Here is a 15,890-nt window from a genome sequence, read left to right as displayed (position 1 = left end):
GCTATGAGAACTGCAGCGCGGATGACTTTGGGCATCTTGTACCAATCATAAACCAGGGTGGCAGAGAAAAATGACAGACAACAGGATTAGTCGAAAAACATAAAACAAACACTTTAGAATTGCAGTACCCACTAAATGCACAACTCCGGGCCAAGCAAGGATTCAGCAAAACAGTACAAGTACTTTGATATGGAAAAAAGTGATATACTGTACAAAAATAATTAAAAATATAAAAGATGTAAAGATCAGACTACTCCCATTCTTTCTCCCTTAAAGTCAGTGAAAGCCTCCAACATGAAACACATCCTCCAAAATAAAAAGAATCCGCCGTTTCAATCACAGTTTGCCGTACATCTCTGCGGCACTAGCGCTACTCTAACGGACTCTTTGGAGGGCTCTTCTCCTTCTCTGACCAGTAAATCAGGAGGCTCCTCCACCGATGCAGAAAAAAAATCGGAAGGACGCTGGCACAAGCGGAGAAGACTGGCAGAACCGAATGGAGCGGCACTCAGTTGCCTTCCCCTGACTAGCGACTGTAGCACCATTTTAAACTCCTGCTGCGATTCCTCGAGCCAATCCCAAAAGTCACTTAACCCGTCTCCTCCAATAGGACCTTTCGCCAACACGGTTGTGACACACTTGTGATATACCATAACTAAATAAGCTGCTGCAGCTGTAATTGGGGCAAACTAATTTACACGAGTGCAAGGGACGCCATGCTGCGCCACCTCCGTCCAGGCACTCAACCTGAACACCACACAGGTGACCTTTCTTCCGTTTACCCTCGAGGTCCTCAGTTGGCTCCTCTTTAAACTCAGACATACACGTAAATTCAAACAGATAGACGGCAGCATCGCAATGTAGCAACAATACAACCTTACATACAACGACGTCACTAAACCCACACATAACGGCGGCACAATGACAACAAAATATGACAATAATAAAATAGAAACATATTCAAACTGAAGACACAAAATAATAAAAATAAATTCTTCATGGTCTGAAACTATGGGATATCATTTGCGCCAAATTACATTTAAGTAAAAAGGCAACTATGAAATGTCCACATGAAAAAAATGCAGCGATCTACAGGTTGGTTCAGGGTTACAGCAGCGGACTTGGCGACTCTGTAGATGTAAATGAGCACATAACACTCCAATGATTCTTTTCAACATCTATCGACTTCTGCTTTTTTACTTAAGAAAAGAAACAAACTCGTTTTGACGCGAGTGAATGCATAGCAGCAGTCACTCTCCTGGAGGTATGAGATGGTACCACTCAGCACCTTGTCACCATTATCAGTCATCATGTGCACCTCACACGCCAAACCTGGCATCCCCGGCTGTACTCACCTATATGCTCCCCACAGGCGTCACAGTACTCGGCATACAGGGACTCAAAGCAGTTGCAGCAGTAGGGCCTTCCTTCTTTCATGATGTACCTCTGGCCTCCCAGCACCGTCTCGCACTCAAAGCAGCAAAAATGCTTCATGTGCCAGTGTCTGCCCTCAGCCTCGGTGCACTCGTCTGCAAAAATGATCTGTGGGGAGGAAAATGACACACGAGGTTTATAGGTGTGACAGCCACGGTCCGAGTAGTGAAACTAGGGGGGCAATGACTTTTTCACATGAGTGACAGGAGTGTTTGACGATTTTGGCCCTTGAACAAAGGCAGGCAGTCTGTATGCTGGGTTCACTCAGGTTCCCATTCACGAATATTACATTTTGTTTGAAGGTGTGAAGTCACTCATCATGTAAAATGTATATCATATATAAAGCAGACTGTAACAATCTTATGTATCTATGTTATCATCCAGTTGACACTCGGAACGTGTACTGAAGCTCCATCTGTCGGCTGATTAGGAGGCGGACATTAAACTATCTCCCTCTTATATACAGTGCATCCGGACAGTATTCACAGCGCTTCATCACATTCTCCACATTTTGTTATTTTACAGCCTTATTCCAAAATGGATTAAATTAATTTTTTTCCTCAGAATTCTACACACAACACCCCATAATGACAATGTGAAAAAAGTTTACTTGAGGTTTTTGCAAATTTATTAAAAATAAAAAAACTGAGACATCACATGTACATAAGTATTCACAGCCTTTGCCATGAAGCTCCAAATTGAGTTCAGATGCATCCTGTGTCCACTGATCATCCTTGAGATGTTTAACTGGAGTCCACCTGTGGTCAATTCAGTTGATGTGACCTGATTTGAAAGGCACACACCTGTCTATAGAAGGTCCCAACAGTTGACAGTTCATGTCAGAGCACAAACCAAGCATGAAGTCAAAGGAATTGTCTGTAGACCTCCGAGGCAGGATTGTCTCGAGGCACAAATCTGGGGAAGGTCACAGAAAAATGTCTGCTGCTTTGAAGGTCCCAACGAGCACAGTGGCCTCCATCATCCGTAAGTGGAAGAAGTTCAAAACCACCAGGACTCTTCCTAGAGCTGGCCAGCCATCTAAACTGAGCGATCGGAGGAGAAGGGCCTTAGTCAGGGAGGTGACCAAGAACCCGATGGTCACTCTGTCAGAGCTCCAGAGGTCCTCTGTGGAGAGAGGAGAACCTTCCAGAAGGACGGAAAGGAGGAAAAAAATGAATTTAATCCATTTTGGAATAAGGCTGTAACATAACAAAATGTGGAAAAAGTGATGCGCTGTGAATACTTTCTGGATGCACTGTATATGTGTGTGTATATATATATATATATATATATATATATACCTGTATATAATAAAATACGTCTATTTATCCGCTTTTCACAAGAGAACTACCTAACGGACTTAGATTGGGTTTTTTTTCTATAATTTGCTTGAACATTCCGGTTGATTTTGCGCCGTTTATCATCATGCTAAGAGTCACAGTTCGCTTGCAGGAGTGAGACAGCGGCTGCAGGCTGAGGAGAGGGGGAAGCGTGACGTCAGGAGTGGTGAGCTGGGCAGGGCCCTCGTCTCTCATGCGCCAGCCTCTGTACCTCTGCATTTTGGAGTATACCTCACCTCCGCTTAGCTAGCGATATCCGTTTGTTTATTGATTTTTAAAGTTTGTCCTGTTTCACTACTACGCAGCTGGAGCCGCAGGGCGACGGCTAGTATATAATAAATAAAAAGAAGAGGATATGAGGAAGGGGAAGATCCTTTTTGACGGCGTTCTTCAGTCTGCACGTACTTCATGACATTTATGCTTTGTGTTTATTCTTCACACTCTAGTGGTCTGGACTTTAAGTGTGGTGTGCTTATTTATTTTATCGGAATATCCCGAGCGAACAATTCAGTCGTCTCAAAGACAAACTGAGGCTCTGTCCACATTCACATTTTCACATCATTTAACAATGTGTCTCCGTTGATACTTCAAAGACCGAACACGCATGTGACGGAGACATTTGCCTGCACTGGACATGCACACATCGGTGGGCAATCTGATCAAATGGTCAAAAGAATGCATCACAAAACGCATTCAAACTGGACAAAATGCAATTTTAGATGCATTGTATATGTGTATAATATATTATATTGTTTTATAGGATCTATATATCTATATATATATATATAAATGTTTTTCCCCCTCGGGGGTGACCAATCAGAGAATGAGACGTTGTCATGTGCAGGATCCAATCAGGGAAGGGCTATGCACTAAGCATGAACAAATCAGAGCGCAATTAGAGTTGATGTCTTTGCTTTTTCAGAAGTAGACAGCACTGGAGTCGCCTTTTTCCAGCGTTAAATACACCAGGATAGTGTGGATGAAAGATGAACACGGAGACCACTGTGTATGTTTTTTAGATGAAACTGTAGCAGTGTGGACGTAACCTGATGCTTCAGAGGTCAGATACGTGAAGAGGACTCTGCGTATCCCTTTGCTCCTCTTGTATCTTTGGGTCCTCGAGTGTGAGCAGCCACCAGGTTTATTAGCTCTGCTGTATAAAAGAGTGAGACGGCACTCCACCACCACCCCACTCCTGCCATCCCCCACCTCCTGACACTCATACCATTTTATAGTATCTTGGAAATAACCTCCATTTAGCAGTGCGTGTGTGTGTGTGTGTGTGTGTGTGTGTGTCTATCGTGTAGGTGATCAATAACAAATCAAATTAAGACCCCTAGGCTCAGGACTCTATCCCATAAAGCTCAAGCTGTGTGTGGGGGGGGGATTATAAACAACGGAGGTCACAGTTTGATTTAAACTTCACGTATCTTTCCATAAGCCTGAAATGTCGATTTCTACTCACCTCATCACAGGCAGCACATCTGGGCTTCAGTCGTTCGGCATGATGCCGACCGCAGAATATCTTGCCGTCCTGGTAGAAATAAATGAGATCCACAAGCAGCTCATCACAGATGCTGCACACAAAGCAGTGCGGGTGCCAGCAGACACCGTGACCAGCTCTGGAAGCAAACACTGCGATGTCACCTCCAGTGATCTGGCCGCCACACTGTTTAACAAAAATAAATAAAACAGAGAGGAAGAAGAGGGTCGGGGAAACAGGAATTAGAGAAATTGAGGACAGGCAAGCAAGTCTTAGAGATAAAGGTGCCACTGGCAAACCGGGTTTAACATCCCAATTGCCAAAAACAATACAAAACAACACTCAGCTGACGCTTTGCCCCAAACTGAACTACAAACACAGCCGCTGCCATACTCCTCTGGTGTCAGCACTGAAAGGTTAAAGAGTGCAACTGATGAGGACTGAGCACCATCATCGTTTTTTAGGCCATCACAGCCTCCACTTCAAATTCATGGCTCCAGTCTTCCATTTGTGTCTTCTGGTGTTTAGGAATTTGCCTAAGTGGCAAGGGGTGCATCCAGGGTGACAAAGGACAGGCCAAGAAAGCGCTTTAAAGAGTGAGGGACCCTAATCCTGTCAGAGAGCCACTAGGGGGCGATAATCCCTGTATGCGTTATGGCCGCACTGGAAGTGAATTGTCTGAGGGCTGACGCCCAAGTGGCTTTGGGAATGTTATGTTACCAGAATAATGTATTGCTAGGGGATTGGAAAAGGATCAGGAGAAGGGGCAAAGTCATCTAAACAAAGCAAAAATCAAAAGTGGGGGTTCAAAAACTACCTTTCCCAGAGCACAAAATTTCAACGAAAAATCAGAGTACATAAAATGTGTGAAAAGTTTATTAACAAGAGAGCCAAGAATTGAAAGTCTTTTGAAATGCTAAATCCGCAATCTCAGATAAAGACCGGGCATGAGCGACAACCTTTAATTGTGTTGCCCAATGCTGGAGTCAGGACCGTATTGAGAAGGACAGGAGGCCTTCAAACCAACACCAGGGCAGGCCAGGATCTCCAATGGTCTTTCCCACTGATGGCTGCCACATGTCCTCTGTCTGGCAGGCAAACCTAAAAACCTGGAAAATGTCCGGACTTTTGCAGATTAATAGTAAATGTCATGGCTTGCAGTGGGCCGGTACACACCGATATGGTGTACTGACACTATTCTGTTTAAGGGGCTTGGCCATCTGCCACCTCATGTTCTGAACCCCTTGAATCAATGGGCTCAGAAGTGTGCGAGCCCCCAAACTCTCTAATGTGACGTATAGAAACGTATGTGCTGAAAACTTCACAGCACTAGGAGGACACAGAAGCTAACAAAATGGACAATACCACTTCCACTTCAAGCACTGCTTTGGAGACCCCATGAGTGGCTCCTCGGGTATCTGGCAATCCAAGTCCAGACTTGCCTTATGCCAGCCAATCCAGCCTGAGGCCTCAGCCTACCAGGGCCACAAATGAAGACATTGGCTTTAAAATAAAAAAAAAATGCCTCCAACAAGAGAAAGGAAAACCTAAAAACCACTGGCTTGAAGAAACAAAGCGAACAAAGTAATCTTTCTAAATGAGGGTTTACAACAAAAATTGAAAACTATCAAGGAAAGCTCAAAAATCAAAGAATTGCCTAAAAAGACAATCCACAGTAAACACGTCCCAATGCACAATCCATAAGGATAATCCAAAATTCAGAGCAAAAATAATCGGAAAGGCAAACTCTAAACAGGAAACAATTGTTACAAAACTGCCTCCGAATGTAAATACATAAATAGTTTGAGGACGGGCTGAGGAGTGTCACGACGTGGAGAGTTCCTGAACACAATAAGTCCCACATGAACTCCCCCCGCTGACCACGACCCGAGGCTAAGAGACGGGGGGTCCAGCTGACCTGACCACCTGGCGGCTCGCGGTGCACTTCTGTCGTCCTCAGCGGCTCCTTTACTGTGCCTCTCGACTTCAACACTAAGTGTGGCTCACTTGGGGTCTCGCTGCAGCCTGGCACTTTATGCATTGTTAACACTCCCATTAAAACAAAAACTAACGTCTACACGGGCCTTCATTTTCTCTGTCTGGGTATTCAATACGTTATGCGAGTGACACCCTGAGACTGGGAATGCCTTAGTGGACTACGCAACGCACAGCAATTTATACCCACGTCTGCAGAACCCCTCCATCCCCCTCCTCCTTTCTAATCACGCCATTTGGTTTGTAAGTCACTTTGGATAAAGGCATCTTTTAAATCAAGAATATTAAAGGTACGCCAAACGTCCCTCAGAATCGGAAACAAACAATGAAGGCCCAGCCCACATGCCAGCACACCTCCTACTCCATTTTCCGCCTGTAAATAGCATTTTTTTATTATCCTCTCCGAGTTAAGAGCCGCAGTCCCTTGGGGATGATGAATTTTAAATGACGGCCAGCGCAGTCCACACCATCAGGCCTTTCTCATTTGCCGACTGTCAGTTGACGGTTTCAGAGTCAATCTTTTAGGAAGCAGCTCTTGCGTTTTTGAGAATACGGCAGCGGTGGAAAGTGCGGCAGAAATTACATTTTCAAATATCAGCCGTAATCATCTGCTGACCTTTCGGCGAAGCAGAGAAAAGTGTAACAAATTGCATCCATGACTGAAGCAACTCAGCAGGCGGCTTATTGATTTATCTTCTTGATCAATGGCACGTGAGCAGCATGAGTTTAGGGGGCTGCTTATCTTCTACAGGCGGGTGAGCACTTTACAAACGTTTTATGCTCAACATGTAAATGGCAGCTCCGGTGAGGAAACAACAACCTGCCGACTCACCAGATTTATTGACGCTCTATGTAAGGCAAAGTAATAGCAGCAAATTGATTGAACAAATTAGGGGACTTGCAGTGTGAGGGTCCATCTTAGTACCAAACGAAACTCACAAGACGACTTACAACTCGTTCCATTGCTTTTGTTCTTCCCATTGGAGCTCAGGTAGGTGAAGTCACTAAATATTTCATGGTCACTCTGTGATGTTAACTGTAGGATTTGAACCCTCAACCTCAAGCTCTACACCAGACTGCCCGCCGGTCTTGTGGGCACTGAACTGACTTGACACACTAAATCAGTGGTGGGCTAAGCTGCTGCTCTTGGAGTTTTACAGCCCTGAGATATCAGACTAGAATGGCCATTTTATATATCACCTCTCAAAGTGAACACAGAGCGTTTGTTTCAACATCTCTACTATGTGAGCACTAACGGCTCACAACTCTCTCAGGGAATGCCAATGTCAAGGTGCTCTGTAAGAACGGCACATTTGTTTCCACAGCTTAAAAACTGGAGGAGAAGTGGATTTTGCTGCTCACTTTCAGGCACAGACGGAGTTAGAGGAGGAGGCTGAACGAGGCCTCCTAAGGTACTGGGGAGCCCCTTTAACAGTGAACACCATACCAAGAGGCACGTCATACGTACAGCAAACATGCCCATAAAAACACACATGGCAGGCAGTGCCAGCTGAAGAGGCACACAAGTCACTAGTGAGAACTGAAATGACAGCCTCCTGCTTTACAGTGTAAAATCTGACCACTAGGGGGTGTCACTTAGCAGTGGCCTGGTTGAGCAAAGTCACGGTACACATGAGAAGGCGGGCGGTGTAAAGTGCTTTGTGATAGTAAAGGTGCATTATAAGGTAAGACAGCTGCCATGGAATGATAAACATGAGCCAGGCCAAGTACTAGTTAGGATGACCAAGAAAAAAAATAAATAAATAAAACATTTTATTGTTTCAAAACTGGGGTCATAGAGTATGTGGTCGAGAACAGCATTGTCTCTAAACATACACCACACGCATGTTAGGTGTGCGAGTCCGCATATGCCGATATCTCCTACATGTACATAGAAACATGCGCACCCAAATACACCCATATATACAGTATACACACACACACACCAGTATGGAGGGACTTCAGAAGGTATGCAGTGCAGACCCCTTTCACATTTTGTGATGTTGCAGTCTTGTGCTAAAATCCTTTAAATTCTCTCTCTCTTTTTTTTCTTTTTACATCAAACAACACTCCGTACTCCCAAGACAAAATTAAAACAGGATTTTGAATTTTTTGTTGATTTATTAAAAATTAAATAACTGAACGACGCCATGGACACACAAGTATATTCAGACCCCTTCCTCAGGACTTCCTTGATTCCACCCCGGAGTCGTCTTGGTCTGACGTGACGAGCTTCTCATGCCTGGATCTGGAGATTTTCTGCCCTTCTTCGCTGCAGATCCTCCCAAGTTCTGTCAGGCTGGATGGAGACCCGTCAGTGGACAGGAAGGAGTCTGCTGGTCCGTCCAGAGATGTTCAGTTGGGTTCAAGTCTGGGCCACTCCTGTGTTGCCTTTGTGTTGTCCTGTTGAGCTCAGTCTTTTCATTGAGGAGGTCTCCGAGCTCAGTTCAGATTTCCCTCATCCTTGTCTAGTCCTCCAGTCCCTGATGCCGCCACCATCCTTCACCACTGCAGTGGTATCATACAGGTGATGAGGAGCACTTGGTTTCTTCCAGACATGATACTAATGTTGGTTTCATCAGACCACAGAATCTCGCTTCTCATAGTCGCAGTCCTTTAGGGGCCGTTTTGCATTGCAGACTCGAAGCGGATGGTCATGTGTCCTCTTTCACCTCTGCCATAAGGCCCAGACCCAGAGTGGAGTGTTGCAGTGATGGGTATCCTTCTGGAAGTTTCTATCATCTCCACACAGGTTCTCCTGATAAAAAATGGCCACTGGGCTCTTGGTAACCTCTCTTGTAAAGGGCCTTTTTCCCTGATTGCTCAGTTTGGTCAGATGGACAGTTCTGGGAAAAGTCCTGGTGGTCCTGAACTTCATCCATCAAATAATTCCGAAGGCCACCGTGATCCTGGAAACCTTCAAAAAGTGCAGAATACTTTGCAGCCATCCCCAGATTTGGGCCTCCACCCAGTCCTGTCTCCGAGCTCTGCAGGCAGCTCCTTAGACCTCATGTCTCGTTTTCTGCTCCACCGTGGGACCTTCTATAGACAGCTGTGTGTCTGCTCAAGTCAGTGCAATCAACTGAACTGACCACAGGGGGACATCTCAGTGATGATCACAAGAATGGCTGAATACTTACTATAACTAAATTAGCAAAAAAGTTGAAATCTTGTTTTTGCTTTGACATTCTGGGGAACCGAGTGTTGCTTGATGTTGGGAACACAAAGAGATTCAATACATACCGTATATACACACACACACGCACACGCGGCCCTTATTTAGCAGAACATACACACAGTCATAACAAACCTGTGCTTATTGTGGCCACCTGGTGAACTGGAAGCCACACTCCCTGTGTGTCCTCGAGGGAATCGCTTATGATGCCAGGATTCTGGTTTTACAGACCCAGCCCCCCAAGTCCATTTGAGTAAAAGCGTCAGCCGGATCAACAAATGTATAGAACTGTAAGGGAAGTGTCTGTCACCTGTTCACAGATGGCTCCAGTCATGGTGACAGGAAAGGGCCTGACGTTGCCTCGGCCCAGATTCTCGCGCTTCCTCTGGTTGCTGAACAGTTTGAGCTCCCTTTTCTCCTCGTCGTCTAAGGAGTTGCAGTATCGCACCTAGTGGGAGAAAATTAACAGCCAGATGAAAACGTTTTTCACGTGGAACAAGGAAATTGTCAAGTGGGAAAGGGAGCGGAGATGGAAATAAACAGAGGTGGTCTTGGAGGAGAGCATAACATGGCGCAGGTGTCGGACTGCATGTCTTTGTTTCACACAAGTACTTAATAAGACATTTATTTAATTCTAAGAAATAACATGGCACTTAATTCAGTTTCTAAAGTAAACCAGACTAAATATTTTGGGGATTAATAGTCTATAACCCTCAACATTATCCTCTCATTTTACACATGATGTCCTGTTGTAACACACAACCTTTTAATGAACACCAAAAATGCCAACTGAGCTAGTCAGCCACCAACCAAATAAGGGAAACAATAAGCAAACAAAGGGAGCTGCCGACTTGCAGTGTCAATACAGAGAATCTGCTGCCCACCATTAATGACCGTCTGTCTATCTAGCTGTCTATCTTGCTTTATATCTAATTCAAATATCTACAAACGCACATAGATATCTATAGTGTCACACACATGCACATGGCAGACAGCCCAAGGGCTCTAGTAACGAACCAGGGGTTGGCACTGTCACATAATGACCTTCCTCTTCCTCCCTCTGCAGGTCAGAAAATGAATGACCTCACCAACTCTGACGTCACTGCGACCTCCACCCTTCTGGTCCCACGACTTCTGCACCCCCAGATTGAGCCAGTCTTCTTGTTGACTCCTGTCTGAAATGTTTGTTTTGTCTTTTGCTTTCATCCAGCTTTACGGGGTCCACCATGGTGCCCCAAACCTCTTCATTCATTGACTTCTTTGTGCTTTGTTACTATTTTATATATCACACACACACACACACACTAGCTGTGCTTCCCTTCTCAGAGAGGTTGAAATGTTAAGTAATGGATGTGGACCTCAGTGTCTCAGCATTAACGTTTGCAGTGTACCATGCAATGCATATGTCTCTGTTGTTATGTCATTTGGTATGGGATTCATATACACAGTATTAATGTTTCTGATGTGCCATCTGTTGGAAAGACAGAGACAGTGCAACCAGGCAGATTCACAGACACCCAAACTCTTATGCTTTTATAAATGTGGATATTTATATAAAATGCAAAACTCACAGATCTCCACCATGAAGGAGTCCTAATGAAGACCATCTACGAGATGCTTATCTGATTGAGTTTACTTATTATTATAATCTGTAGGGGGCGCTCATGGTGCAAGTGAACCCAAAGTAGATAACAAAGATGGTTTATTACATAAATAATACATACAATGAGAAATGATTAACGGAAGAATTCAAAGAAACCAAATCAAGGGGGAACACTCGTACCCCACCCGGCCACTAGGTCCTTCTTAACTGCTGTTGCCTGCGTCTATCAACTAGGGGTTCTAATGCCCTTACCTACCACCACTCTTCCCAGTTCCACCCGAGTTGAACCCTTGCTCTGCACTCCTCCCAACTCCATGGTGAAGACAAGACAGGAGGTGGGAAGATCTTCCATCTTCAGATCACTTCCAGGGCAACTGTAGAGACCACATTTAACTCTATTTATGGTCACAAGGGCTCCTTCCCTTTTGATCCACCTCTCCTAAATGATTAAGGACCTTCCTAAATATCCAGTTCTACCCCCCTCATGCCTCTTGTCTGCCCGACACCTCCTGTCTTTAACATCACATCGAGGCGGCCATGTTAATGTTTTCTTCAGTATCCACAGGAAGTGGACTGCCACAGCACAAGATGGCGCCTGAAGACTCACCTCGTTGTCGTGTGGTGGTAACTGATGGAGGAGCTGCTTGATCCTGTACTTCTCGCCTGGGCTGTTCACATAGGGGACCTTGTCTTCGGGGAGGCAGTTGTAATACTGGTGAACCTGGGAACACAAGAGCGAGACCCATAAGAATCAGTATCGGCATCTGGCAGTTTTTTAGATGATGGGGTGCTGCCAGTCATGTGACCCTTACCCTCAATTTTCAGACCCATTTAATGTAATTCAGGCTTTGGCCACACAAGCAAAGCCAGCCCTGGAGTTGGTGCCAGTTAATGAGAGGACACACTCGCTATCACCAATTAAACTGACCAACGATGTGGGAAAACTAGAAATCTATAAAGCCCACCACACCAGAGACAGAGACCCCATGGAGGTCAGGAATCAAACCCAGTAATGCTAACTAACCACTGCGCCACCACACTGCTCGCCAGTTACACCAGCTGCTCTGCCATCCTGCCAAAGCAGGTGAACAAACACATGGGTATAAATGATGGCAGCCCCAACACACCTCCTTCCGTCCTTCCATTTCCTGGGCATCTCTTGCCCTTATAAACAGGTGAAGTTCTGGGGGTCTAATTGACTTGCTGAGGGTTCCACAATCCGTTAAGTGGTGGAGTCCGACTCCACAGTCCCGTCATTAACTGTGCGACACCTTAGCCACTAAGGGGGCCACGCCGACTCATTCCATGGCCATTGGCTCCAGCAAGAATACGTGAAAAGCTCCCGGGTGACCTGATCTGCTAGGGGGCAGAGGCTAGAGAGCAATGGAGGGGTCAGATATGGGCGGCCTGTAGAGATCACAGATCTGAGCCCTAGGAGTGCAGGCAAAATCCACAATACACACGTGAATCAGGAATCAAAGGTTGGAAATTGATCCCCCGTCCCACAAGGCTATTGGGCTTACCATTGAGACGCTGCAAACCCAAAGATAAAGAGGGTAGCAGAGGGGTCAGAGCCACTACCTCAGATCTCCAGAGTCCTGGGTTCAAACCCACAATCTACCCCTCCAGTGACCCCAACATGCACATCTCGAAGACACTGGAGGAAATCAGACCTCCTGGAGGACCACGCCAGCTCCATACTGACAGTAACAAGGCCAGGATTTGAACTGCAAGGCAGCAACACTAACCACTGCGCCGTTACCGGCTCTTAAGGATTCTTCCAGGTGGGCATTTCCTGAACCTGCTTTACCGATTACAGGACCCACTGTGCATGGGATGGCAGCCCATTGCAGGGAGCCAATTTACAGTCGCCAGTTGTCCAACACATCTGTGGAGGATACCTGAATGGACAAGTGGAGACGGTGTAGCCCATCCAGACAACGGCCAGGCAATAAACTATCAAGCTAGCGCCTCCTTATGGAGCCGAGGGGCATCACAATTAGTTTAGCCCAGTTTGATTTTGATGCCCAGCCTGGACACTGACCGTGTACATCTCCAGATTAGCCCAGTACGATTGTGCCTTACCAGGGTTCTGTGTTGGGTCCTTGTGCCCTGTGCCACCGACACAGGCTACTGCCCCTGACTGTGTGCCTGTTCAGGAACTAAAAACTTGAATGAGAGGGTAGAGCACAGGGTGGCAAAGTGCAGGGGTCATTAGCACTACACAACAACAGGAACCTGGTATTGATGTGCAGCTCTACATGAACCAAGATGCCCTGCAGCAGACTGGCATCCCATCCAGGGTGTGTCCAGCACCCATAGGCAACCCTTATATAAATATGTGTTAAAGAAACTAACTGCATGGAGTGAAAACAGACCAAACAACATGTCAGTCACTGGGATGGTGCCTTCTGAGACTGGCACAGGATGTCACAGTCTGTGCCCTTGCTGACTCTATATGGCTTCACGTAACTGTCCATTTCCTCAGGCAGCCAAAAGTGGAGACAACTCAATGCTGTGCTCTGCCCTGGATAAGCAGGGGAAGAAGATGGAAGGGCAAACCAATGGGCATACAAACGGGCACCCTTAGCAGTTCACACAGTAACTGGGAAAACAAAAAATGGCAGAACTCTGGCAAGTGAGCCTCTGTCTCATTCTTATTACAGAAAACCCCCCAGCATCTCTGGCTCCTCCGTGACTCAGTGGGCACTGCATGAACTCTCTCCTCCCAAAACCCTGGCATCCATGGGTGCCACGTTCCTCTCGGCAGGTACCTGTTCTGGCTTGAGTCCAGGGGGCACCCAGGCGTACTCCTCCAAGGCGCAGCCCGAGTCGTCGTCCGAGGTGGAGTTGCGCTGAAAGTCATACATGAGCTTGTTGACCGTTTTCTCCATCTCGAGGGGCATCACTGCCGCTGCATGTTCTTGCCGGGGGCACTTACAGTGGAGGCAGATCTTCCTGTAGGAAAGCAAGAGAGCCACGTCTAAGAGAAAGGCACTTCAGGCAGAGACGCTCGACTATAAACACATTCCTTGGCAGGGCGCCCAGGTACCCGCCACAGCTTTTGTGGAATATGAGCCCAGCCAGTGCGGGTTAAAGGCCGGGTCGGATGTGGAAACAATGCAAGCCAGTCTGAGAATGACAAATTACTGTTAAGCAAATCCAGGTGGCACCACCAAAGTCATCCTTCTTATCAAAAGACAAACGACGAGGTGCAGCAGGAGACCCCTGTGCCCGCAGCAGAGCAGAAGATTTCACACCTTAGCAATTCAGTGGGCTGGACTATGGGGCACTGCTACCCCAAAATGCCAGTTTGCCCAACTGTGCAGAGTGAGGTGACTTTTTTATAATGCAGTAAGGTGGCAGACCTCCCAGTATCTCACTAAACCCAAAACGATGCCAAGATAACCAAGGACTTATTAAAGGTACTGTGTTTATTCACAGAGGAGAGCAGGGAAACCAGAATACACCAAAGGGAACCCTGGCAGCCCTTCCTATACAGGCGCTTGGCACCTCCCAAATCCTTCCTGCCACTTCACCTCACGCCCTCCATGCCAATGGGCCTTGAGCCAACTTACAGCACTTCTCAAACCCCGCTGCCAGGGGAGGCGGCCGTTAAACCCCAAACCTGAGATGACGTCAGACACCAGGAGAGTGCAGTGGCACCCAGAGGCTGCTAAGATGGCTGCCCTTCCAACAGGTTCTCCCATCTCAGCTACTGGGCACCATAAAAGTCATCCTTCTTATCAAAAGACAGACGACGTGGTGCAGCAGGAGACTCCTGTGCCCGCAGTAGAGCAGAAGATTTCACACCTTAGCAATTCACTGGGCCTGACTACTGGGCACTGCTATTCCAAAACGCCCCATTGCCTCCCTGACCAAGACCCTCCTTGCCCAGTTATTCAGTTATGCCAACTCTAGGAGGAGTCCTGGGGGCTCCAAGCCTCTTCTGCCTCACAGTTCTTGAGGCCACTGCACACCTGCAGAAACGCTTTGATCCTCCACTGCCCTGCCACATGAGGCTAGACGCCGACAGCCCCCAAGATAGATGGCACCGGGCTTACACAGGCTTGGAAATGGGCAGCTGCAGATGCTCACATGCCACGTTCAAATGTATTCAGTAGCTGGTCCTTGAAGTCCATACAGGAGGCGAGATGTCGGATGGTCAGTAGGGGGCGACATGCCATACGCACTTCTGCCCTGGCTGGACGGCTGCAGCTTCAGCCACCTTTAATACTCGGACATCTCATGAACTGAACTGGCATCCTGTTTAGGGTGTGTTCCCGATTTACACCCAAAGTCACCAAATATGTGCCAGCTTGCGTAACCCAGAATGGATACGTCAGATTAAGATAATGAAGGAATGGATGAATGGAGCGTTATGGGCAGCACTGGACAACTAGGCCAAATTGTGCCGTTCTGCCCACAAAAATCCAGCTAGGAGGTCTCGCTCATTCGTGAGTCGTTCATTTTTGACATTTCTGTACATCACTGCAGTTCAGAGGCTTTACATTTGTCCGGAGTACACGAGTCCCCTCACAAGCCGGGCTGCTCTGATGGCACTCGTCCCCTGATTGAGCGACGTCCTGCTATCGAGGAGGAAACGAGCGCCGACACACAAGAGGACCGTCCACTCTGGATGTGGAGGCAAGGAGCTTGTAAATGGGGCACCTCATGCCAAGAGGAAAATGGCAGATAATAAGGAGCTGAATTGTGTGGGATTGAAACCAATCAATGAATTCATCTACCGCCAACTGCGAAAGAAAAACACGAGCGCGATTTAGTGAGTCTGGAGGCAGACTGTCATGAACGACGAAGGCCAGCCAGGCTGACAGCAGCTGGTGCCCTCCAGTGCACAGG

The 15,890-nt window shown here is 46.9% G+C and overlaps 1 protein-coding gene across 4 annotated transcripts in view; it reads right to left on the bottom strand.

Moving 5' to 3' along the window:
- Positions 1–15,890, bottom strand: part of prickle2b (prickle homolog 2b) — a 156,740-nt gene that overhangs the window by 14,077 nt on the left and 126,773 nt on the right. For all 4 annotated transcript variants that reach the window (XM_039773032.1, XM_039773031.1, XM_039773034.1 and 1 more), the window contains 5 exons: positions 13,805–13,988; positions 11,638–11,751; positions 9,738–9,875; positions 4,240–4,443; positions 1,356–1,542 (listed from right to left, as the gene is read on the bottom strand). In XM_039773032.1, the coding sequence (XP_039628966.1) occupies positions 1,356–1,542; positions 4,240–4,443; positions 9,738–9,875; positions 11,638–11,751; positions 13,805–13,988 (827 nt within the window). The remainder of the gene's footprint in view (positions 1–1,355; positions 1,543–4,239; positions 4,444–9,737; positions 9,876–11,637; positions 11,752–13,804; positions 13,989–15,890) is intronic.

The sequence above is a fragment of the Polypterus senegalus genome, chromosome 12, assembly GCF_016835505.1.
Source record: "Polypterus senegalus isolate Bchr_013 chromosome 12, ASM1683550v1, whole genome shotgun sequence".
Taxonomy (NCBI): Eukaryota; Metazoa; Chordata; class Cladistia; order Polypteriformes; family Polypteridae; genus Polypterus; species Polypterus senegalus.
This window is presented reverse-complemented; position numbering and strand designations above follow the sequence as displayed.